The sequence below is a fragment of the Myodes glareolus genome, chromosome 3 (genome assembly GCF_982192425.1).
Source record: "Myodes glareolus chromosome 3, mMyoGla1.1, whole genome shotgun sequence".
NCBI classification, from domain to species: Eukaryota; Metazoa; Chordata; class Mammalia; order Rodentia; family Cricetidae; genus Myodes; species Myodes glareolus.
In genome coordinates, this window is record NC_142028.1 from 128436273 (window position 1) to 128461867 (window position 25595).

A 25595-nucleotide genomic window follows, 5' to 3' on the forward strand; every position below is an offset into this window, starting at 1 on the left:
AGATCCAAGAAGAAACTGCATAAAAGAAGCAGGGGGTTCCCCTTTCTCCTCAATTCCTGCCTGCCTCCTGCACACTCAAGTATCACGGGTCCAAGAAGCTATCCACTTCATCATTCCTAACCCGGAAACCATGACAGCCTGGAGGATGTACACCCTGCTGGGACTGGACCCTCCCTGCCCTAGTTGAACAAAGGAACACAGCGTGGATGCAAAGACATATTCACATCCCCAGCTGTGAAAAGAGCTGTGCTTCAAAGTTGTGCACGCAGAATGATGTCAATTTTGATAAAATTAGGAATGAGCAGGTGGCGCTACCTGGCAAATGTAAACTAAAGTGGCTTTATTAACTCTAGGATGGAGGCCTGGAAAAGGTTATGGCTCCCTGACCCTCTCAGCTGGAAATCTCCCTAGTCTCTGAGAGCCCTGTGTCCCACTGGGATTAATAAAATTGGCTTGTAGGGTTTGGGAACATTAAATGAGGCAACTCAGGTGGCACACTGGGAACAAGTCATGCACCTAGTGGGCGCTCAACAAATGCTCGGATAGTAAATTCCTCCTTTTCCTCCTCCAGCACCAAGACCAGTGAAGGCCGCGCAGAGATTGCAGCCCATGTCTAGCAGTTCAACTTTCCCATCACTTTGCCTGCTAGGGCAAGAGGGGAGCAAACTGTGACGAGCCTAATGCGCTGTGCTGGGATAAGCTAGAAAGCAGGGAAGCCAAGAACCCTATTGAAGGCCCAGTTCCCTTTGTGCTCTGCCTTTGAAATCTGGATAAAGTCTGCTTCGGTTGCAGTAGCCACTCCATAAAGAAATTGTACGCAAGTTAAAACAGCATTGTTGGGAAGGCTTGCACTCAGATACCCAGCCCACCGCTGGCTAGAGAAAGACACTCCTCTCAGGAGTTCTCACTTTGCTGGGGAACCAGTCTCTCCTGGCAGGGAGAAAATGAAGAGCTGCGCCAGGCTTACTATGTTTCCTTGGAAGACCAGGTTTTCAAAGCTGCTGTCCTACTGGGATTTGGAGGAACAAAGAATCTGCAACTTTGGGACTTTTACGGCCTACTGTCCCTTTCTGTTCACTTCAGCATGGATGCTCTCCTAAGGTCAATCTTGGAAAAGAGACAGCTCCCGTCTCCACTGACTGTGAGTTAGATATCCAATAGGGGAAGTTGGATTACAGCCTCCAAAGTGGACCCACAACCTGGACTTGACCCTTCCCATCTAGTCACTGCACCAAAGGAAGCAGGTGATTGAGCTGTCCTGACACAGTAACTAGATCCTGATTTAACCTGAGAGCTGGCTAATGGGGAAATCCGTGGTTACAAGGCAGGCCTCTGAAAGAGAACTGGGGCATGATTATCCCAGCCAAGTGAGGCCGAACCAACTGCAGCTGGCAGCTCAGGCCAGGCAGCAGGTGGTGTCCATTGACTTGCTGAGCCTGGAGGAAGAGACCAGAGAAGGTTCCGAACGGGAAGAACACCTGCTCAAAATCTCCCTGCCATGGTGGGCGCTTGCCTTTCTGGCAAGAAAGCAGTCCATTTGGCAGCCTGACCCAGAGGCACTTACCAAAGGTGGTGAGATAGAAGGACAAGTGCGGGTGGGCGCGCCGGCTCCCGAGGGAGACGCGGTGCAGGGAGCGCTCCATGGCGTCTCCGTTGTTACAGGGCAGGAGGGTCTGTCCCCAGGCGGTGGCTGTGCGGCTGCAGGTACCCCAGACAACAGACTAAGCCGTCCCCCCTTCTCCCGCCGGGATCCCAGGCCGGCTGCGCAGCGCGTTGGAACGGCCGGGCGCGCCAGTCCCTGATTGGCCCGCGCTGGTTTGAATGGAGAGATTTCCACCTGACCCAGCTGACGCGGGTAAGATCCGGGAGGGGAGGCGTGGGCTCCTGGAGCGGGGAGGACTACCGGGTGATCCCGCAGAAACCCTAGCTCCAACATCCGCACCTCAAGTTGCAGGTGACAACCCAGCTACAGCCCCACCGCCCGGCTTGCCCACTTGAGCAAGCTTGGCCTGCTCGCCCAGCTCCCCCAGGCTGCAATTAGTTAGGTTTGTAACCGGCTTTGAAGCTCAGACCTGTAATCGCCAGACCAACCTAGAGCAAAGGTGTGCCTGTCCTCCGGAGTGGTCCATGAGGGCATGGGATCAGGGAACATGAAACTGCATACAGACAGGCCGCCCGTACCAGGTTGCAGCCTGGATTGCTCTCTCGAGCCTCCTTTTGCATATGAGCAACGGTGCACAGAGCCAGAGAGGAGCAGCTTGCTCCTTCCAGCCTCGGGGCTTTCCATTTGCAGTCTGGCGCCATCAGACAGAAGGGCGAGCAAGCCTCGCCATCTGCAGACACAGTGCAGGGTAGGGCCTTGCAATCTTCCCAACCTGGCGCAGGAAGGCAGATAGAAGGAAGGTCAACCCTTGACTGGATTTGTTGGCAAACATTCATGAGACACCTCGAGAAAGCAGTTTCACACCAAGACATCTGCTCTGCAAATCTCTGCAGTCACTGTGGGAAAGAAAGCTGTTGGTCTCCTATAAACCTAAAAATGGGAAGTGTTAAGAGTTTGTTGCTGGTACCGATTTCATTGCCAGTGGATATTTGTGGTTCTGTGAGCCACTCAAGAGAAGATTAAGGGGATTCAAGAATATATATATATATATATATATATATATATATATATATATATATATATAGTGCCAGGAGCCAAGCTGAGCAATTCACACACATATCATTTAGACTTCACAGTAAGTCTAAAAAGTATTAGCTCCAATTTGCCAGGGAGAAATCAGGCAGAAAGGGAAGGCAGCTTGCCCAAGATTTGCAGAGCTATAAGCAGGCAGAGCCAAAATTTGAACTCAAGCCTGTCTGCCCCCAAAGACCCTTTGTTTTCCCATTGCCTCCACACATGTCCCATTGCCAGAAGCAGTTATGGACAACAGACCTGCCTTTTAAGGACAAGAAATTGGATGCTATAAATTGAGCTGGACATGGGGGCTGCGTGGAGTTTGGAGCAGAAACTGGAGAAGTCTACCTGAGATTAGCAAACACATGGCCAAATGCAAATGAGCCACATACCATAAAGGTCAGTGGGTAATTTAAACCCTGGTGTTTTCTGAAGCCCTGTCCGGCTCTTCATCTCCACTCCTACCTTTAGCAGGAGCAACCCACCCTCCTAACCCTAACCTACAGGCAGACAGACTTACCTGCACCCTGGACCTGGGCACTCCGGATCCTCCTCCTAGGTGGGTAGGTCTGGGTCCAGGCATCTTTTCTGGACAAGGAGGTATCTTGCTGTGGCCACATCCAGCCAGAGGAAATGGACAGCTCTAGCTTCAAACAGTGAACGCAAACAAGGGACTGAGTTCAAACGTACCGCAGACCTGCAGGAGTGAGAGCACACAGAGGTTAGACATGCCCCTGCAAGCAGTGTTCGATCCCAGTGGGAGCTGTACACGTCATACAAATGCATATGCCACATGTGTGAACACACGTGCACACATATATACATACACTACACATGCTCCTAATGTAGACACAAGAAACATATATGTACCATACAAGTATATACAAAACACACTTCAGTATACCACTTACATATACCTTATTCATAGGATTGATTATAGCCTAGACTCATAAGAATCAGGAAGTATTTGAGTTTAGAAAAAAGAGGGGTTAAAAAGATTGATTTGGGAACATTTTCACTCTGACTAACACAGAGTAACATATCTTCTTGCCCAATAACCAAACTATTTTTTAAAAAATAATAGGACAAGATGCTTGGAATGCCATGATAGTTAATTTTAGTTGTAAACTTGGCCAGATTGGGATCACCTGGGACAGGAGTCTCCATGAGGGACTGTCTAGACTAGACTGACCTATGAAGGGTTTTATCAGTAGGTTCACCGAGATGCTGACCCCATCCTAAGAGTGAGCAGCACTGTTCTGTTGGCCTGGTCCCGGATTGAGCGAGAGAGGAGTGGGACCAAGCTCTCTGCTTCCTGACTGTGGGAGCCATGGGACCCGCTGTCTCTGCTCCAGCTCCCGGGGTGACTTCCTGCAATGATGGACTGTCACCTGGAACTGTGAGTAAAAAAAAAAAAAAAAAAAAGCCCTTCTCCCCTATCTTAACCTTGTCGGGGTATTTCAATCACTGTAACCGGAAGGAAAAACTAAGACAGAATACCAAATGTCAGACAGTGTTTTAATAATGCCCTGTGGGGAAGAGAAGACAGATCGCCAAGGGGTACCAAAGTCCCAAAGACAAGTACTTTACTTAGAAAATAACAGACCAGATTCATTCAAACAATGAGAAGGGTTAAATCTAAATTTAAAAGGAAGTAACAGGTAAAGTTCAAAGAAAAAAAAATAGACTCAAACAATAAAACCAAAGTCTGGTTTTTGGAAAGACCAATAAAGCAGAAACCATCTGCAAAACTACAAATAAATAAGAAAAAGATTCTAAGATATGATGGTAACTTCTTAATTATTATATAAAAAAACCTGTCGGTCTAGGGATGTAGCTCAGTTAGTACAGTGCTCCCCTAGCATGCACAAAGCCCTCAGTACTACAGAACCTGGGTGCTGTGATGACCACCTGTAATCCCAGCATCTGGAAGACAGAAGTCAGATAGTGAAAAGTTCAAAGCTATCCCCTACTACAGAGTCATTTAAAGGCCTGCCAGAGTAAAACAGCGAAAGGATTCACTCATTTTTATTTTATGTGGATGAGTGTTTGTCTGCATGTGTGTGTATGCACCATGTGTCTGCCTCACACCCACAGAAGCTGGAAGAAGGTACTGGATCCCCTAGAACTAGCTGGCATCACTGACAACTGTGATCCACCCAAACCCAGGTCCTCTGTAAGAGCAGCAGCAAGAGCTCTTAACTGCTGAGCCATCATTTCTGTTCCAAGTACAACTTCTGTGTATAAATTTAAAAGTTCAAAATTCTGGGGACTTTTAGGAAAGAAAACTGCAGGAAAAGTCCAGGTGTCTACCTACATCCCTGAAAAAGGCTGTTCCTGCCCACATTCAAGTCTGTAGTGTTTACTAGGTCACCAGTCAGAAAGAAATAGGAAACAAAAACAAACTTCTACCAGCAAAATTCTAAGAAGCCTAAGAAGTTTTAGAGGCCCATTTTATGTAACCTTCAAGAAATAGAAGACAGAGCTTGGAGGTGGTGACACAGGCCTTTAATCCCAGCACTCAGGAGGCAAGTTTGAGGCCAGCCTGGTCTACAAGAGCTAGTTCCAGGACAGGCTCCAAAATGACAGAGAAACCCTGTCTCAAAAAAAAGAAAGAAAGAAAGAAAGAAAGAAAGGAAGGAAGGAAGGAAGGAAGGAAGAAAGAAAGAGAGAGAGAAAAGTGGAAAAAAGAAATGGAAGATGCCAATGCCAATGCAATTTAAACTGTTTCAGAATCACAAAAAAAAAAAAACCCACAAACAAAAAGCTGGAAGATTTGTCAGTGCCAAGTAAAAGGCTAGACAAAGACAAAAGACAAATAGTAATAGCAACAGAAAGCTATCAACCAAAGGTAAAGCTAAAAACAAGTCCTGGACACTGGACTTAACTCCCTAGGTCCAAATGAGAAGCAGAAGGAGGGAGAACGTGAGCAAGAAAGGCAGGACTAGAGGGAGCCTTCATCTGACGATAGATGGAGATAGAGACGGAGACCCACATCGGAGCACTGGACTGAGCCCCCAAGGTCCAAATGAGGAGCAGAAGGAGAGAGATTCATGAAAAAGGAAATCAGAACCGTGTGGGGTGCGTTCACCCTCGGATACAAGGGGACTAATCGAATGAGAGCTCACCAAGGTCAGCTGGATTGGGACTGAACGACCATATGATCAAACCGGAGTCTCTAAATGTGACTGACATGGGGGCTGACTGAGAAGCCATTGTCAATGGGTCTTGTTTTGTCTGCATGTACTAGCTTTCTGGGATCCTAGTCTGTTTGGATGCTCACCTTCCTAGACCTGGAGGGAGAGGGGAGGAACTTGAACTTCCCACAGGGCAGGAAACCCTGACTGCTCTTAGGACTGGAGAGGAAGGAGGGGAGGGAGTTGTGGGGGAGGAGGAGAGGGAATGGGGGAAATGGGAGGGTATGGGGAGGAGGGGAGGAAGTGGAAATTTTTATAAACAAATAAATAAATTAATAAAAAAAGAAAAAAAACACTAAACTAAAAGAAAAAAAAAACAAGGCCTGGGGAGATGGCTCAGTGGTTAAAAGCACCATTTGCTCCTCCAAAGAATCTGTGTTCAATTCCCAGCACATACATGGTGGCTCACAACTGGCTGTAATTCCAATCTCTGGGGATCTGATGTTCTCTTCTGAACTCCATATGCACCAGGCAAGCACATGATACACTTACATACATGCTGTGAAAACACCCCATATAACATAAATAATTCTAAAAAATAAAATATAGAAGTTAATGAAATAGGGCTGGAGAAATGGCTCAGCGGTTAAGAGCACTGACTGCTCTTCCAGAGGACCTGGGTTCAATTCCCAGCACCCACATGGCAGCTCACAATTGTCTGAAAATCCAGTTCCAGGGGATCTGACACCTTCACACCAATGCACATAAAATAAAAGATAAATAAATCATAAAAATTTAAAAAAAAAGAAGTTAATGAAATAGAAACCACACCATACAGAAAAGCCATAAATGGAGGTGAAACAGAACCAAAATGCTCCCAGTACTGATGGATTTCTTAGAAAGAGAATCCATTTTAGTTTACGATTCCCCACTTTCTTAATATTGGCAACTCATTTAAAGAGGCTACAGGCCAAATAGAATACATCTGTGCCATACCACTGGTTCAAAATCTCTGCACAGACCAACCTGACTTACAAATATGTAAATGCAAAAATCCTAAATATGTACAAACTAAAGCCAACAGTTTATTCGTGGTCAAGTGGTATTTCTTCCAGGAATCCAAAGATGGTTCAAATTTAGTCAATGTATTATTCAGGGTTTAGCAAACGGCAGCAAGCCAAAGCTGGCCAGTAGTCAGTCTGTGTACAACAGGTGAACTAAGAATGCACTGCACACTTGCAAACGGTTGGGTAAGAATAAAAGCAAATAAATAGCTTTTCTGAGTACAGTGGTGCAAGCCTGGGATAGGAGGACTATGTGTTTGAGACCAGCCTGGGGCTACATAGTGTGACATGCTATCTCGAGCAGATAAATAAATACTTTTCTCCTGCCACTGGAAAAGGTATAAACATTTCTAACTGAAAATGAGTTAAGAACCAGGGATGCAGCTCAGTGGCAGAGCACTTGCCTGGCATGTGTAGACCCAGGGCTCAATCCTAGATGAAAAGGAAAAAAGTTACAAAGATATTTATGAAATATATGGCAAATATTAACAACAACAAAAACTTACAAACCAATAAAGAAAAATGAGACAAGAGCACCAAAGAATGTAAAATACCATTTTATAAGAAATATTATTAATAAGTTGGGCAGTGGTGGTGCACACCTCTAATCCCAGCACTCAGGAGGCAGAGGCAGGTGGATCACTGTGAGTTCGAGGCCAGCCTGGTCTACAAGAGCTAGTTCCAGGACAGGCTCCAGAGTTACAGAGAAACCCTGTCTCGAAAAACCAAAAAAAAAAAGAAAGAAAGAAAGAAAGAAAGAAAATATTATTAATACATAAAATACTAGGTTCTAAAAGAATGAAAGAAATAATATGACCCTAATATTTGCCTTTAGAAAGCCCAATCATTTGTATTGATACATGAAGTAACTAAGTCGCTGAACCAGTGCACAAACTGCAGAAATAAAAAGCCAGCTGCCAGCAAGAGAACCACTCCAAAAAGCCACCTTTTACACCAAGCTCCGTTACTCAAGCAGAATAGAGTACTGTGTCTGCAACCTCCACAACTGCTAACATAGAAAAATTCAATTCAAGGGGCTAGAAAGATTAAGAATTCAAAGTCCTCCTCAGCCACATGGCTCAAGGCCTGCCTGGGTTACAGAAGACAACAATTTTCAATGCAACATTTGGGTGTGGTAGCTGTAACCCCTGTGATTTCAGTACTCTGTGGCTAAGGCAGGAAGATTGATCACAAGTTCAAAGGCAGCCTGGCCTAAGTAGTAAAAAACATATCTAAAGAAGCAAACAATTATTTAAAGATTTAATGTAGCCAATGTTTGCTGCTCATCTTCGGGATTGGGCTTTCCAATGGACGCTAGGAATATAGAAGTTATAGAGTATCAAATGGGCGCTGGGAATATAGAAGTTACAGAGTATCAAATGGGTGTTGCCATAGAGGAAACGAGAGTGACATCTGGAAACATAGACCAATACCCCACCTATTCTTTCTTTTTTTAAAAAAAAGATTTATTTATTATGTATACAGTTTTCTGACTGAATGTATGCCTGGACACCAGAAAAGGGCACCAGATCTCACTATATATGACTGTGAACCACCATGCAGGTGCTAGGAATTGAACCCAGGACCTCTAGAAGAGCAGTTAACCTCTGAGCCACCTCTCCAGCCTGAATACCTCACTTATTCTTGGCAGACCACATTGATAAAGAAATCAGAGAAGAATCCCAAAGGAAGTGACCCGAAAGGTGACTAATTTAAGCAAAAGTGGTGACGAAGGGGTTACAGGCAACAAGAACAAAACTTGAAAAGGCCAAAAAGTAACAGAAGCACCATAGACTGAGGAAGTGAACAATGGGAGGCATGGGCAGGATTTAGAATGGGGCGGAGGAATGGTATGTAACAGGCTAAACAGGGGCCGGATCATATGGGTGCTCATTCTTTACTATGACGACCACAGAGCTGGGGCTGTAGCTCAGTGGCAGGGCACTTGCTTAGCATCCATGCAGCCCTCGTTTGATCTCCAATGCCATGAAATGAAACAAAAGGAATATGAGCTTTAGACCATAAGAGCCTAGTGTGATCACTGAAAGATATGAACAGGACCCTTCAAGCTTTCATTCATCTGTTATAAAGTCCTTTCTGACTAGAATTGGCAGAAGAGAGCCATGAGAGTGATGTGGGATTCCCCTCTGTATGCTGTGAATACCAGTGAATACTAAAGAAACTGTCTTAGGCCTGCACAGGGCAGAATATTGGTAGGTGGAAAAAACTAAACTGAATGCTGGGAGAAAGGAGTCAGAGTCATGAAAAGCCATGTAGCCCCGCCAGAGACAGATGCCAGAACTTTACCCAGTAAGCCACAGCCTCATGGTGATACACAGATTAATAGAAATGAGTTAAATTAAGATGTAAGAGTTAGCCATAAGAAGATAGAACTAATGGGCCAAGCAGTGATTTAATTAATACAGTTTCTGTGGGTTATTTCGGGGCTGAACAGCTGGGAACCAACAAGCGGCCTCCCACAGCAGTGAGAGGAGATGGTATGAGGGATAGAAACAGAAGGTCCTCTAGTTGCTCTAAGAAGGTCTCTACCAGACTAACCAGTAGTGCTCCCAAAAGACTGTCAGGGCTTGGTAACCAAAAGGAAGGTTGAATAAAAGGAATTCTGGCTTTAGAAACAAAATGGGAAGGTACAGCCTTCACGGAGATGTAGCTCCTGGCAAGGAGTCCTGAGCCAAGGGGAGTGGGCTTCCATGGGGCTTATCCTAGTTTGGGTTTCTATAGCTGTCATAATCACAAATGACCAAAGCAACTTGGGGAAGAATGGGTTAATTTGGCTTACACTTCCACATTGTAGTTCATTACTGCAGAACCTGGAGGCAGGAGCTGATGCAGAGGCCATGGAGGGGTGCTGCTTATTGGCCTGCTCATCATGGCTTATCCAGCCTGCTTTCTTAAAGAACTCAGGACAACCAGCCTAGGGATGGCAACACCCATATTGGGCTGGGTCCTCCCCCATCCATCAGTAACTAAGAAAATGCCCTATGGGATCTTAGGAAAGCATTTTCTCAGTTCAGGTTCTTCCTTTCATGACTCTAGTTTATGCCAAGTTAACATAAAACTGTCCAGGACAAGGCTGCCATGGGTGAGTTAGCTCTGTAAGACCTAAACGAAGATGGCAAGTGATCAACTGGACATTCCGGGGTGGCTCTCAGAAGAAATATTTAGGCTAGAAATGTTGGTTTAGGAGTTGCCAGGAAAGCCACAGGCATGGATAAGAAAGCCCAAAGATAACGTTCCATGTGAGAGGAAGGCTCAAGATCTAACCACGCAGTGTACCAACTGAAAGAACAAAAATAGAAAGATCAGGGAAGGGAGGGAAAAAGTCAGGGAATGTGCTAAAGAGAGCTGTCCACATTGAATGTTGCTGAGGGGTCAAGCAGGTTAATAACTGAGAAGTGCCCGCTGGATTTAGCCCCAAAGCTGTCACTGTTGAACTCCCATCCATACAGCTGCGAGGCAGCAGGTCCACATGAACAAAGATCACCGACTTGCTCTAAAAGGGAAAGCACCAGGCCCAATGCCAGAGAATACTCTGGACTCATTTTGTTTTTTCGGTTTTTGTTTTCCCTCATCCTAAATTTAACCAGTCGGAATGCTTGGTTAAGTAGTGTTTTGTTCGTCCTTGAAATGGAGGACTTGCCTTTGAAGAGTCTGTCTGCACATCATCTTCACAGTGGAGCACAGTGTCTTTGGGGTAGGGGCTCTCTACAGGAGGAAAGGCTGGGTACTGCAAGTGCAATGGGGGACTTTTCACTTGCCTCCAGTGGAGATGTTTTTGTTGACCTAAATACTCAAAGAGCATCTAAGTGGAAACTGAGGCCACATGAAAAAGACTAACTGTCTACCAATGGGAAGTGAAATAGTTACACTGAGGTCAAAGTCTTGATATGATCCAGGAAGAAAGCATGGTCCCTATAGCTCCTCAAACTACTGTATCCTTGTACTGTATCCTTTCAGTCCTTGAAGAAGTACCCTTTTCCTGGTCTGATTAAAGAGCATTTGGCTTGCCATAGTTTTGCATTCCTGAGTGTTCCAAACTTAAAGAACAGTACAGATGTCTGTGATGACGCAGTGCGATCGGTAATGAAAAGTCCCCAGACTATCTTACAAAAGATACAGCTTTAATAAAACAGAAGGAAAAACTTACACAGAATTCCACCTGCCTGGAACGCTGGATCCAGGCCAGGTCGAGAGGGAGAGAGAGGATGGGAGCTTTCACCCGCCAGATTTATAGGTAAACTTTTGTCTTAGGGCAACATGCCCCACAAACAGAATGTGATTGGCTGAACTCCCCTATCATGTCTGCTTCTAGCCAAAGTGGAACATCAGGGACATAAGGCTTCATGAGCCCTGAGAAACAGAGGACCATCAGACCAGACTGCTACCACAGCAGATTTTCCCAAAGGGAGCCAGGGCTAAGGGAAACTCTGAGCCCTGAGGTAAGACATTAGGGAGGCCAAGGCAGCTAGAGTTCACGAGACAAAGTAACAGAGAGTAGACAGTCACACAAAGAGGAGAGAGACCTGCCGAGGTACCCCAACCTCTGCTAATACCAATACTCCTGGGTAGGAGGAAAATACCCCCACGAATGACAAAGAACTACCTTGAGCTGGGCATGATGGCGCATGCCTTTAATTCCCGCACTTGGGAGGCAGAGGCAGGCAGATCTTTGTGAGTTTTGAGTTCAGCCTGGTCTACAGAGTGAGTTCCAGGATAGTCAAAGTTATTACACAGAGAAACCCTGTCTCGAAAACAAAAGAACAAACCAAAAAGAAGTACCTAAAAGTATTAGAGAAAGAGCAGTCTTTGAAGCTTTCACAGAGCCAAGAACGGCCTTTCCTCTCCTCAGTCACAACGGGAAGACTTCCTGCCCCCAGTTCACAAGCATACCCAGAAGGGTCTTGCTGCATTTGTGCCCTAAAAGTCAAAAAAAAAAAAGGCCCCATCTAAGAAAGCTCAACAACAAGACCCAAAAGATCAAACTGTTTCTTTGTAACCTAACAGCATCCCAGAACAAGCTCAAGATTATTTATAGGAATACAAAAATATCCAGCACCCAGCAAGGTACAAGTCATGACTGAAGTTCACTAAAAAGCCTCCAGGCATGCAAAAAAGAGGCACATACGACCCACAGTGAGGAGCACTACCAATCAATAGGAATGAGCCGGAGGAAGAATAGACTGATAGACTTCGCAGGCAACAAATTTAAAATAGTCCATGTAACTGTGTTTTATGTGCTAGAGAAACCCTCTAACAGTATTTAGTATGTTTGGATATAAAATGGCCCCAAAGGCTTATGTGTTGAAGGCATGGTGCCCAGACCCAGCTAGTGGTGCTACAGGAGGTGACTCAGTTATGAAGGCTCTAACTCCATCAGCAAGCTGATCCACTGATGAGTGCAGGTGGAGCCTGGTTAGAGGAAGTAGGCCATTGAGGGCATGGCTTTGAAGGATATGTCTTATTTTTGGCTACCTCCCATCTCTCCCTCTCCCTCTCTGTGCTGTGAAATAACCACCTTTCTTCTGCCACTCCCTTCCACCATAACATACATTACCTCACCACACAAGCCCAGAAACACAGACCAAAACTCTAAATCCATGAGCCAAATAAATCTTTATTCCTTACAAGTTATTTCCTCAGGTATTTTTGGGTTATCAACAAAAAGCACAGTTAAGTGAAATATTAACTATCTAAAGAAGGAAATGTTGTGTAATATTTTGACTAAATTCCGACAATAAAGTTTGTTTTGAATCAGAGGGTGGAGCTAGCTACTAGCTGACCAAAATTAACCATAGAGATTCTGGAGGACTGAAGATAGATAGAGAGACAGGAAGTAATAGGGTGGGGCTTACAAAGGGTCTCGGCCCCTTTTGGTTGGAGGAATGGAAGAGAGAAGAGGTCCCTGGTCACTTCTCCACTGCTTTTCTGATCATTCAGAATTTTATCCTGATATCTGACTCCCAAGTTTTATTGATAGAGAATAATCAGATAAACACTTCAGGAAAACATGCCTGACATAAAAGAAAATTGCAAAAGATGGGATTTTTTTAGTGTATTAGGCACTGTAAATTACTGAACTTGAAGTTTACAGCATAAATTCAAGGGCTGGGGAAATGGCTCAGTCAGTAATGAGCTTGCTGTAAGCATGAGGACTGAGTTCGATCCCAGAACCCCATATAAAACCGGACATGGTACTATGCACTTGTAATCACAGAGACTGGTGAATGCCAGAGTTCCTAGGTGTCAGCCACTATAGCCTTCTGAGTGAATTCCAGGCCAACTGAGAAACCTGCCTTGAAATCCAAGGTGTCAGCCCCTGAGAAACTACACTTATGGTTGATCTATGGCCTCCATATGAAGACACACAAATGTGCAGTTGCACACACACAGAGGGGTGGGGGAGGGGAGAAAGGAAGGGAGGGAGGGAGGGGGAGGGAGAGAGGGAGGGAGGGAAAGACTTAAAATGGAAAGGATAGATCAGGAAACTTCAGGACAGGTTCAAACAACCTAACATCTGTCCCTGGAACCCTGAAGGAAGGAGAAGACAGTGGATCTCAATGCTCCAAATTTAAAGAAACACACAAAGCCAGGAATCATAAAGAAACATAAGCAAAGAAACATAAAGAGGCTTATGCCAGAGCACCAGGATGAGACTGCCAAAGCCAGTGAGAAGGGGGCATCTCAGAGAAGCCTTTCAAGACAATGGCGTCAGCCTTCTCACCAGAAGTATGTGCCAACAAAGGCAGGTAAGGAACCTCCAAGTTTTGTTATTATTCTTTGGGGTTTGTTTGTTTGTTACTTTGTTTTGCTTTGAGACAAACCTCACTATATAGCCCTGGCTGACCTAGAACTCACTGTGTAGACCAAGCTGACCTTGAACTCGCAGATGGCCACCTGCCTCCCCAGAGCTGGAATTAAAGGTCTGTGCCACTGGGCTGGAGAGATGGCTCAGCGGTTAAGAGCATTGCCTGCTCTTCCGAAGGTCCTGAGTTCAATTCCCAGCAACCACATGGTGGTTCACAACCATCTGTAATGAGGTCTGGTGCCCTCTTCTGGACTACAGGCATACATGCAGACAGAATATTGTATACATGATAAAATAAATAAATATTAAAAAAAAAAGAAAAAGAAAAAAAGGTCTGTGCCACTATACCTGGGCTCTGGAGAGAACTTTAAAGTCCTGAGAGAAACAAAATGTAAACCAGAATTCTCCACTCAGCAAAAATACCTTTCAAAGAAATGAAGATGAAGCATTTTCTCAGATTTGAAAAAGTGGAGTGGACACAATGTCCACATGAACACTAAGGGTCTCTCAGGCCAAGAGAAAATTATATACTGCCATCTGCACCTGCTCAGGACAGAGAAAACACCAGAAATGCTAAGTGGGTTTTCTTATTATTTAAATCTTTTTGAAAAGAACAATGTAACCAGGATAAAGAAACCTTCGCTGGAAATGCTCAGGATCCCCTGCATCCTAGAATAAGCTGCTGTCTGCTGCCTTGTCTAGATTCCGATGAGGTCGCCACAAGAGGCAAGCTCTTAACAGGTTAGTGTTTATAGTCACGTGGGAATCTGGCTGTACATATGCAAGGAAATACTGCAGATTCGATTAGGAGAGCGCACAAGCAGCACTGCTTACATCCGTGGCTCGGCTGGACCCCATGCAAGCTGGACTGTAAGACTCAAGTAGATCAGAGCCTACTTCTTTATCAGCGTAAGACGTCAAGGTGCAGTTCTGCGGTGGCAGCCAATCGCAAAAGGAAGAGGCCATGATACCCAAGAAGCCGGCTTTTCTGGTGCTGTAACAGAGAAGTGACATGTATTCTCTTTGCTCCCAGATTTTCATCAGCCACTTCTGCCACCACCACAGCTGAAGCTGTCCATTGGTTTGTCGGTCACCACTGATTTCCTTATGAGAGCTGCTTTTCTGTTCTTGACTGTCTCTACCTTGCCTGAGGTTTCCCACTTCTCTACACTTGCCTTCTGTTATGACTGACTCTTCTGCCTTTTCAGGGAAAATGTGCTGCTTCCCCTCCCCCTTCGCAGTTTCCTCTCCCTCTGACATGTCCAACATCAAACAGTCTTGCTATTTTACTGTTCTGATGACTCCACAACCTCTCTCCAATCCCAGGACCCCCAGGCCATCTTGGCCTTGACGTGCCTGTCCCCAGTCTTCCTCGTGTGCTCAGCTTTCCAACTGGAGCCCTAATTGTCTGTTCCCCACTCTGAGTGGAAACTCAGAGTGAATGACACCACAATGTGAGGACTGAGAGGGTCTTCATAGCTGCCTACTGCCCATTTAGCACCTGCCAGGAACTGGGCGGTGGGGGGAGTCTACACATAAGACATAGGAGTTAGGAATAGCCACAATTGCCCTCAAATAATCCCTTATGCTACTCATAAAATCATGCGGTTTTACAAATGAAAGAGGGAACAGTGAATTTCCCTTCTCCATCTTGGCCCCCCTTTGGAAGTACTGTGTGCAGTGGGAGAGCTGGGGCAACTTCCATTAGCTACAATATCTCTGTTGCTTCCTCTTGCACCTTTTTTTACACCCCATGCATTGATTGGCTTTCCACAAGAGAAATGCAGTCTTCACGCCACCACATAAAGGTTTGATGAATGAATTTTTTCCCTCAACTGGCTTTTCCCCTTGACTTCTACTTTCTACCGTGACTGAATGCAGTGACCCTGCCTTCTCCTTCCTCATTTCTCTCCTTGTTCACTGGTCACTCCCCACAGTCCTGCTGCCACCCACCACCCCAGGCCCTAACCACGCCCACCTTAACTTCAGGGAAAGCCTCTGAGGCACACTCACCGGTCTGCAGCAGTTCATTTTTTACATGGCCACGGGAGCAACATTTTCTGAAGCAGTAATTCACTCATTGTCTCCCTCAAGAGCCATCAGTGGTCCTCCGCTGGCTAGCTACAATCTAGTCCCAAGCTATCTTCAGCTTCCCAGAAGAATTCTATCCCTTGCTTATTGCCTGAGTTTGTCCCCAACTGGCCCTTTCTTCTCACCACTGCAGTTCCACTTTTTTAGACAGGGTTTTTCTGTGTAGCCATGGCTGCCCTGGACCTAGTTCTTGTAGACCACGCTGGCCTCAAACTCACAGAGATCCGCCTGCCTCTGCCTCCTGAGTGCTAGGCGGCTCCACTTTTGAAAGGTGTATCTCACACTGCTCGATCATGAGTATACTAAAGAAAAGAACATGTTGGGGGCTGGAGAGATGGTTCAGTGGTTAAGAGCAAAATTGTTCCTCTTCCAGAGTCCCAGCATCCACATGGTGACTCAGCACTGTTTGCCACTCCAGTTCCAGGGCCTTCTCTGGCCTCCATGAGCACCAGGAATGCATGTGGTGCACAGATACACATGTAGGCAAAGCACCCAAATATATTAGACTTTTGTTTAATTTTTAAAAAAGGAAGAAACGCTGGACATGGTGGAGCACACCTTTAATCCCAGCATTCAAAAGTCAGAGGCAGGCGGATCTCTGGGTGTCCAAAGCCAGCCTGGTCAACACAGGGAGTTCCAGGACAGCCACAGCTACAAAGTGAGACTCCATGTTTCAAAAAACCCAGTAATAATAATAATAACTGGAAGGATGGGAGAAAGGAAAGAAAGAAGGGAGAGTGGGAGGGACGGAGGAAGGGAGAGGACATATTAGACACGCATTTCATCACTCAAGCAAACGTGGAAACACATAGTGGCACCATCAGAACCACAGTCCGACAGCAGCGGGTGGCAACAGACAGGCTGTGACACACACCCCACGGAGACCATGAAAGGAGAGATAAAGGGAGACTCTCACCTTTACAGTGCTCAGGTGGGGAAAAGGCTTGTTTCCAAGTTGAGGAACACGTAAGTTGAGACCCAAAGAATGAATAGAAAACAACCAAACAAGAAGGAAAAAAAGTGTATTCCAGGTTGAATGGAAAGTACCAAAAAAATTTAAGACTGAAAATAGCATAGCTCATTAGAAGAATTCAAAACAAAAACAATCATGGTTAGAACATCCAGAACAAAGTGGCAGCCAGGTTACGGGCCTGCTCCGTGAGGCATGTAACCTGGTGAGAGAGACTGTGCTAACCTCCCTTCCAGGGAGGGCTTAGGGGAAGGTGTGAGAGTTAGAGAACTGTGGTGTCAGCACAGAGCAGGGCTTGGGGCACTAGCCAGGAGATGCAGGCTAAGACAGGAAAGGATAGTGAGACAGAAAGATCACATAGTTTAGACCACTGCTTTACCATAGCAGTTCCCAACTAATAATTGTGCCATGGGGACTGGGGAGAGCACTTCCTGGACAATTGTGAGGATTGGAGTTCAGGTCCCAGCACCCACACAACAAGTCAGGCTTCTTGCAGATGCCTGCAACTCTTCCAGCTTCCACATATGCACACACATGTGCATACATTCATCCAGGCAGACACACACAAGTTAATCATTAAAAGAATATTCTGTCCTGAATGGCTTTACAACAAGTCAGCGAACGAGAGTCAATGCCCTCAAGATTATACATGTGTACCACCACACTACATTCTGTATTTCTTTCTTTGTTTGCTTTCAAGACAGGGTTTCTCTGTAGCTTTGGAGCCTGTCCTGAAACTAGCTCTGTAGACCAGGCTGGCCTCAAACTCACAGAGATCTGCCCACCTCTGCCTCCTGAGTGCTGGGGTTAAAGGCGTGTGCCACACCGACTGGCTACACTCTGTATTTCTATTTTAGATTTATTTTATCTGTATGGATGTTTTGCCTGCATGTGTGTATATACATGCAACACGCGGAGTCCCAAAGAGAGTGTCAGATCCCCTGAGACTGGAGTTATAGACAGTTGTGAGGACCGTGTAGGTGCCAGGTCCTCTGGAAGAGCAGCCAGTGCTCTCACCTCCTGTGCCATCTCTCCAGCAGCCTCTCTCTGTATTTCTCTTTTGTCTCTGTGTGGGTACACACTTGTGTGTGTGTGTGTGTGTGTGTGTGTGTGTGTGTGTGTGTAGGTCAGAGATTTATTCACAAAAATAGATTTTCTGTTCCCATCATGTGGGTCCTGGAGATCAAATCTCAGTTATCAAGCTTGGCAAATGCCTTTACACAGCTGCGCTCCTCACCAGCCAGTTTTCTGACACGGGCCCCTGAGAGTACTACGCACCTATAATCTAGGCCCTGGGAAGCAGAGGCAAGAAGGATCTCAAATTAAAGACTGGGTTTGGCTAAGTTTCAAAAGTTTCACATATAGACGTGGACTTGGTTCTTTTTTTCCCCCTTTCTTCCTTGTGGTGCTAGGACTTAACCCTGGACTTCATAACTTTTAGGCAAAAAAAACCGCAGACCATATAGTTACACCTGGAGACAAGGGAATTGTTGGTGCCTTAGGTTACTTTTGGTATTTTCAGCCTCCTGAATCTGCCCAGCCAATCATATCAGGTCATCAATAGCTCCCAACTTTCCCAAGTCCAAGGCTTCTGGATTTCAGAATTCTGCACATTCTTGAAAGGGTGCTTCCAGTGATAATCTAAATTATTAAGATACGTCCATCCATTTGTCAGCAAGTTATCCAGACTCCCATTTGTCATTTGTTACCTGGGGTTGTAACCAAGACAACAGGCACAGCCTCAGTGAGCTACCAGTCCCTCAAGCATATAAGTTAGACCCCATATATAAGTTAGAAAACGTATCTTTTTCTTCATTTACTCCTGAAGAAATGCCTTTGGTGTGTAGACACTGCCACAAGGCTCCTTTTCACAATGGAATACTGCCACCTAGTGGGACCAACCAGGGAGACAGGGATCAGGAGATTTTTCCCTGCAGAAATCTATTTTCAGGAAATAAATTTCTACCACTTGAACCCTTGCTTTCTTTTTCTCGGCATTAACATAGCTGGGTCAATTGTGTTGCTGGTTTGTGTCAACTTGATGTAAGCTAAAGTTATATGGAAAGAGGCATCTCAGTTGAGAAAATGCCTTCACCAGACTGCCTGTAAGCAAGCCTGTAGGGCATTTTCTTGACTAATGATTGAGGTGGATGGGCCCAGCCACAGAGGAATATTGTATAAGGAAGTCAGCTGAGCAAGCCAGGAGCGAGACAGCACAAAGCGCTCTGGCACAAGCTCTGCTTCAGTTCCAAACTCCAGGCTCCTGCTTTGAGGTCACTACCTCAGTGACCGACTGCTACCTGCAAGTGTCTGGAATCTCAGCACCTGAGAGGCTGAGGCGGGATGACTGTCATGATTATGAAGCCATCCAGGGCTACAGAGGGAGCCCCTGCTTCAAAACAACAAAAAGTAACCTAAGAGTTAATTCTCTAACCCAGTAGTCCTCACCCTTCCTGATGCTATGACACCTTAATACAGTTCCTCATCGAATCATTTTCATTGCTACTTCATAACTGTAATTTGCTAGTTACGAATCATAATATAAACATCTGTTTTCCAGTGGCCTTAGGCAACACTTGTGAAAGGGCCATTTGACACACAACCCCCCAGGGGTCATGGCCCACAGGTTGAGAACCACTGCTCTAACACATAACAGGCAAATAAGCATTGGTTAATAGAAGAACACATTAGTTTCATAATCTGGCATTTTATAGCAACAGAAAGAAAAAAATAAATTCTTTCAGATTCCTCTTGGCTCCAGAGGGCCTCTAATCACTTCCATCTACAGGCCAGGGATATTTCTGTCCCTAATCTAGCAAGAAATTCTTTCAGGCATACTTGAATAAACTAATTTTTTAAGGGTCACTGGTGAAACCCTGACCCCTTCCCACCAAACTCAGGGACTTTCTATAATCCAAAAATAGAGAACAGATTCTGTGGTCCCTGAGGCCAGGACAACACCCAAACTGGACTCTGGCTCCAGAGACAGTGTGTGGACCCAGGATTCTGAGGGTGCTTACAATGACTGCTTCTACACACAGATAAGCTTATGATGCTCAAAAAACCAAGTGAATTAAATCAAGTGGCTTGTTTCTAACAGGCAAAAGGTGACAAAGAGCAGAAGACCGATGACTCTTTTCTTGGAAATATTAGCCTCCCACGACAATATTTCAACACACTAAACTGCAAGTTCCCCCTGTCAAATTATGGAAAGTTAAACTGCAAGCCCAAGTCTTACTTGTTTCCCGAGGCCCCGGTGGTGGGAAGTGGCAGTTAGCAACAGTTACCTGGGTCCTCCGTGGTCAGAACACTGCCAGGCTGCGGCAGAGGACCTAAGAGGTCCCCCGTCATTTCTTGCTTATACAGTCTTATCCTTCCTTTCTGCTTTAGGGTGTCTCTATTTCAGTTTACCTTAAAGGGCCAGAGAGATGTCACAGGCACTGGGGAGGGGGGGGAGAATCTACTACTGATATTTTGCAGAATAGACATTAATTGCCTTCTACATACAAATGTTTATATCCATAGACTAGTGAGTTCTCAGCCTTGGTCAGAGAAGCCTCTTTTAGCAGTGGGTGATGGTCAAAGTAAAGACTCATAAATAGTCAAAACTCTGAGAATAAGACTGTTGATGCTTGTCTCAAATGGGACATCTCCAGCACTCCCTCCAAGGCCTAGGGAACAGCATAGAAGAGGGAGTGAATGGATTGTGGGCACCAAAGGCTAGGGAACCAAAGAGTGAGGGGCCACCACCTTCTTGATAAGATGTGGTCACTGCAATCATGAACACACAGCAGTGTGACGTCATCACTGTCGATGGGAGAATGGGAGGTAGCAGGTTTGGCTTTCTACTTTGGTCCATTTCGAGATCATGTTTAATCAAACTATCCTTAGGATAATGAATAACTGATGAGGGAGAGTTTCTCTTCAAAGATCTTGGACTCAACCAGAGTTCCTATGTGACCCAGGACGTGAGGAGCTTCATTGTTCTCCAGTCAAGAAAGCACTCAGACTCGGGTCTGCAGGAACACTCACAAAGGTGTACAACCAAACAATACTTCTCCAACAGGCTAGAGAGATGACTCAACAGTTAAGAGTGCTTGTTTCTCTTATTTAACAAAAAACAACAACTCAGGTTTGGTACCCATGTGGTGGTTTCTTTTCCACAGGAATTGATTCCCTGTTCTGACCTCAGAGGGCACCATGCACGAACATGGCACTACACACCTGTAGGGAAACAGTCATGGAGATGAAATAAACTAAATGAATCTCTTAGAAAAAGAGGAGGAAAAACATTTTTTTCAAGAAATATACAAAAACAGACAGGCAAGATGGTTCAGAAGGTAGAGGCACTTACTGCCAAGTCTAACACCCAAGTTTGATCCCAGGGACCCTTGATGTGAAGGAGAGAACCAAATCCCACAAAATGTCCTCTGACCTACGCACGAGTGTGTGCATACACACCCACACCCACCCCTACCTCCACACACACCCCTACCCCCCACACCCCTACCCCCCACACACACACCTCTACCTCCCACACGCACCCTTAACCCCCCACACACCATATTTTTAAAAGTTATTTTTTTAACTAATTTATTTTTATTTTATGTGCATTAGTGTTTTGCCTGCATGTATGTCTGTAAGAGGGTATTGGATCCCCTGAAACTAGAGTTACAGACAGTAACCAAGTAGGTGCTGGGAATTGAGCCCAGGTCCTTTGGAAGATTAGCCTATCTATGCCCTTAAGCACTGAGCCATCTCTCCAGCCCTGTGAAAGAAAGGAAGGAAGGAAGGGAAGGAGAGAGGGAGGAAAATAAAGTTTACAAAATTTTCTTGAAACTCTCAAGTTTTATGGTATGTGACGAAGAATATGAACTTTCTGAGAAACAGAAAGTATACTCTGGTCTACAGCAGCCAAAAATGCATGGCTGCCTCATCTCCAGCAACAAATCAGGGGACTATTTTCCAGGAGAGACCAGTTATCAACTCCCTACTACCTGTTTCCAAACCTAAGTTCCAGATCAGTACACTAGCTTATTTGAGTGAGGACTCCCTTCTTCCACCCAGGCCCTATAATGGAAGGGGGATCTACTCTGGGCATGGTCCCACTGAGAATACTGGGGCCCTGGGTGGCCTTGTCATTGCTATGGAGCAGGGTTTCATACCAACAGAGGCAGGCAAGGTCTCAAGACCCACATCTACCAATCGCTCTGCTCTTAACACAGAGAGTACAGCACTGTCCCCGTCCTACCACCAAAGCTTGAGCTCAGAAACGTCCCCAAATACATGTATACATAGGTGAGAAAGTGAGAATCTGTGAAAGTCACAAATATGTGGAAATCAAATAACATGTACCCTTAAATAACTGAGAAATAAATTATCAGAAAGATAAGCAATATGCTTGAGATCAATTAAAATTAAGATATATAATAATGTATAGGTTATTGTTAAAATAGTACTTAGAAACTTAGAGCCCTGTACCTATATTTAAAAAGAAGTCCACCAGGCCAGGTGGCTATAATCCCAGCTACTCAGGATTGCAGGTTCAATACCAACCTTGGCTACAAGAATACGAATTCTAGGCCAACATTGAAAAGTTATTTAAATGGTTTTGCTGTTGCTTGGGGCTTTGTTGTGGTTTTGCTGTTGCTTGGGGCTTTGTTGTTGTTGTTTTGGTTTAATTTTTCATTTTTGGTAAGTTTTGTTTTTGGTTTTTTTTTGTTTTTGTTTTTTGAGATAAGCTTTCTCTGTATATCCCTGGTTGTCCTGAAACTCACTCTGTAGACTAGGCTGGCCTTGAACTCAGAGATCTCCCACCTGTGCCTCCCAAGTGCTGGAATTAAAGGTGTGTGCCACCACCACCCAGCTCCAACATGGGAAACTTAATAAGACCTTCTCTCAACAAATAAGACCCAGCCCCTCCCTTTACCAGTCTGACAGAGGCTTGGGATGACCAAGGCAGTCACCACCCAGGCTCAGATCCAGGGCTTTGCCTTGGTCCACCACAAACAACATTACTCCACATATAACTGCTGGAGCACTGTGAAGGTGCTGCTCCTGCAGTACCAGACCCAGAGAATCTCCATGACACAGGGCAGTGGTATCTGAGGAGGCTCAGAGGGGATCCAGTATTGATGGTATATGGCAGAAGTCAGAGACCTTGAAGCAGTCCAATGACTGATAGCAATGAACATCTGCCTGTGAAGCTTGTGGGCAGAAGGCACACTGCGTGACACACCGCAGCTTCTACCACCACCACCACAACAAATACATGATGGAGAGGTGGGGAATGGAGGAGCAGAGCAGTGCGTCCGCGAGTTGGAACTGGAGACAACTGTGACAGTGAGAGAGGGTTGGTTCCCAGTAGGGTCCGCAGGGTGGGTCCAGCAGCCTGGAGCTTGGGCCGACTCAGTCCCACGATCACCCTGGCTCTGAACAGTAACAGGATGCTCGAGGTGAAGGATGGTCCATTCACTGGATTGGACCTCCTGAAAGACCTCCGTGGTTCGTACTTCTCCCTGAGTCCATGCTGGTCAGTGGCCCATGCTTTTGGCAGAGAGCCATGTTGATGTCTCAAGCTGTACTAGTACCCCTGGGGACCAAGCAGAGGCCCTTGGCAAGGGCTAATTCTGGAGACCACATGGATGATGGTGGTCCATGTTTTTGCTGGAAACCATGTTCTAGAAGTCCAGGATCTGTGTCCCCACTGACCTTTGAGGTCAGTGGCTGCAGATGTACAGTTGAGAAAGAGAACTCTTTTTTTTTAATTATTTAACTTTATTTTATGTGATTGGAGTGAAGGTATTGGATCCCCAGAAACTGGAGTTACAGACAGTTGTTAGCTGTCATGTGGATGCTGGGAATTGAACCTGGGTCCTCTAGAAGAACAGCCAGTGCTCTTAACCACTATGCCATCTCTCCAGCCCCCTCAAAGAGAACTCTTAAAATTGTCCTAAGGATGCTGAAGTGTAGCTCTCCACAGCTAATGACCACTGGGAGTCTGGACACGCTCCAGTGAGTAGACGGACAACACAAAGTGGACTTTTTTCCTTCTTCTTTCTCTTTGTGGGGGGATGTTACAAGGAACGGGAAACAGACATGAGAGAACTGGGAGCTGAGCATGATTGAAGTGCATGATGTAAAATTCCCCGAAAAAAATCAATAAAAATATTATGCTTTTAAAAAGAAATAGAATCTAGGATGAAAATCATTAGAAATAGTTAAGAGAATTGTAACCAAATAAAATTGATTTTTTAAGGTGGAAAAAAATAAGACCCACATTCAAAAGGTAGAGATGAAGATCTATAGGTCAAGGGTAGACTGTTTACCTAGTACATGTGGAGATCTATAGGTCAGGGGTAGACCGTTTACCTAGTACAAGTGGCTCTAAATCTAATCCCTGCTTCTAAATCCAATCCCTGCTTCTACAAACACAAACAAACAAATAAATACTAAAATCAACAACCTGTCTTCTACCTTAAGACACTGGGGAAAGAACAAACAGTCAAAGCAAACAGAAAGAAGGAAATTGGAACAAAAAGGCTGGAAAGTCATTTTTTAATGGAAAAAAAAAACAAGGAAAACCAAACTATGTTCGTTGAAAATAGAAATCATGCTGACAAATCATTAGCTAATCAACAAAGCAAAACAAACAAACAAAATAAAAAAGGAAGACTCACTTCTGAACTTACTAATCAGGAATCAAGCAATGATATGCTGAGCACCCAGGAGGGAGAGGTGGAGGATGGAGACTTCAAGGTCATCTTCAGCTAACAGTAAATTACGGGTCAGGCTAGGCTATAGGAGAACCTGTCTTAACAGAGAGAGAGAGGGCCAGGCGTAGGAAAAACACAGAGACATTACTGCCAACCTTACAGAGATAAAAGATATCATAAGAAATAACATATATATACATCCAGGCAGTGGTGGAGCACGCCTTTAATCCCAGCACTTGAGAGGCAGAGGCACTGGATTTCTGTGAGTTCAGACCAGTCTTTTCTACAGAGTGAGTTCCAGAACAGCCGAGACCACATAGAGAAACCCTATCTTAAGACACTTTCCCCCCCAAAAAAGTGGTTACAAAAAATAACATATAATTGTGTGCTAAGAAATGACAATTTAGATGAAATTGACAAATATTTAGAAACTACAGAAACAGACTAAAGAAGAAACAGGACTGAAAAGATAGCTCGGTAGTTAAGAGCACTGGCTGCTCTTTCAGAGACCTGGGTTCAGTTCCCAGCACCCACATAACAGCCCACAACCACCTGGAACTCCAGTCCCAGAGCCTCCAAAGGCACCAGGCAAGCACGTGATGCACAGACACACATGCAGATAAAACTCCCAAACACATAAAATAAAAATAAATAAATAAATATTCTAATGACTTAAAACAATGGGTTGAGTTCATAATTAATAAACAATCAAATAAATAAATAAATAACTACCCCAAAAGAAAAGTCCAAACCCACATTGCTTCATTGGCACATTCTACCAAAAGTTAAAGAACTGAATGTCTTCACCAACTTTCCCAAAAAACAAAGAATATCAACAAATAAAGACATAAACTTCCCAACTTATTATGGATCTTTGATATCAAAACTAGGGACACCACAAGAAGGGCACATCCAATAGGGCCCTAGAGCATGGCGGCTCAAGCCTGTAATCCAGCTGCTCAGGAGGCTGATGCAGGAGGATTGTAAGTCTGAGGTCAGCCTCTGCTACATAATAACTGATACACCAGCCCAAGCTACAAACTAAGATGCTGTCAAAAAAAAAAAAAAAAAGCTAGCAAATTCAAATTGAATCCAAAGACTTAAAAACAGCCATA

At 45.0% G+C, this 25595-nt stretch overlaps 1 protein-coding gene across 5 annotated transcripts in view; it reads right to left on the minus strand.

The window, feature by feature from the left end:
- Window positions 1–20114, minus strand: part of Rgs3 (regulator of G protein signaling 3) — a 136991-nt gene extending 116877 nt beyond the window's left edge. Inside the window, exons 1-3 of one of the 5 annotated variants that reach the window (XR_015000801.2) lie at window positions 20004–20114; window positions 14539–14698; window positions 3198–3374 (exon numbers count right to left, since the gene is read on the minus strand). Coding sequence is in view for 4 of the 5 variants with exons in the window: in XM_048459412.3 (XP_048315369.3) it covers window positions 3198–3297 (100 nt within the window). In the remaining variant the exon portion in view is untranslated. Of the gene's footprint in view, window positions 1–1564; window positions 1768–3197; window positions 3375–14538; window positions 14699–20003 lie in introns of those variants that run through there. The other 4 variants (XM_048459412.3, XM_048459419.3, XM_048459413.3 and 1 more) reach the window with 4 other exon arrangements.
- Window positions 20115–25595: the final 5481 nt, after the last annotated feature.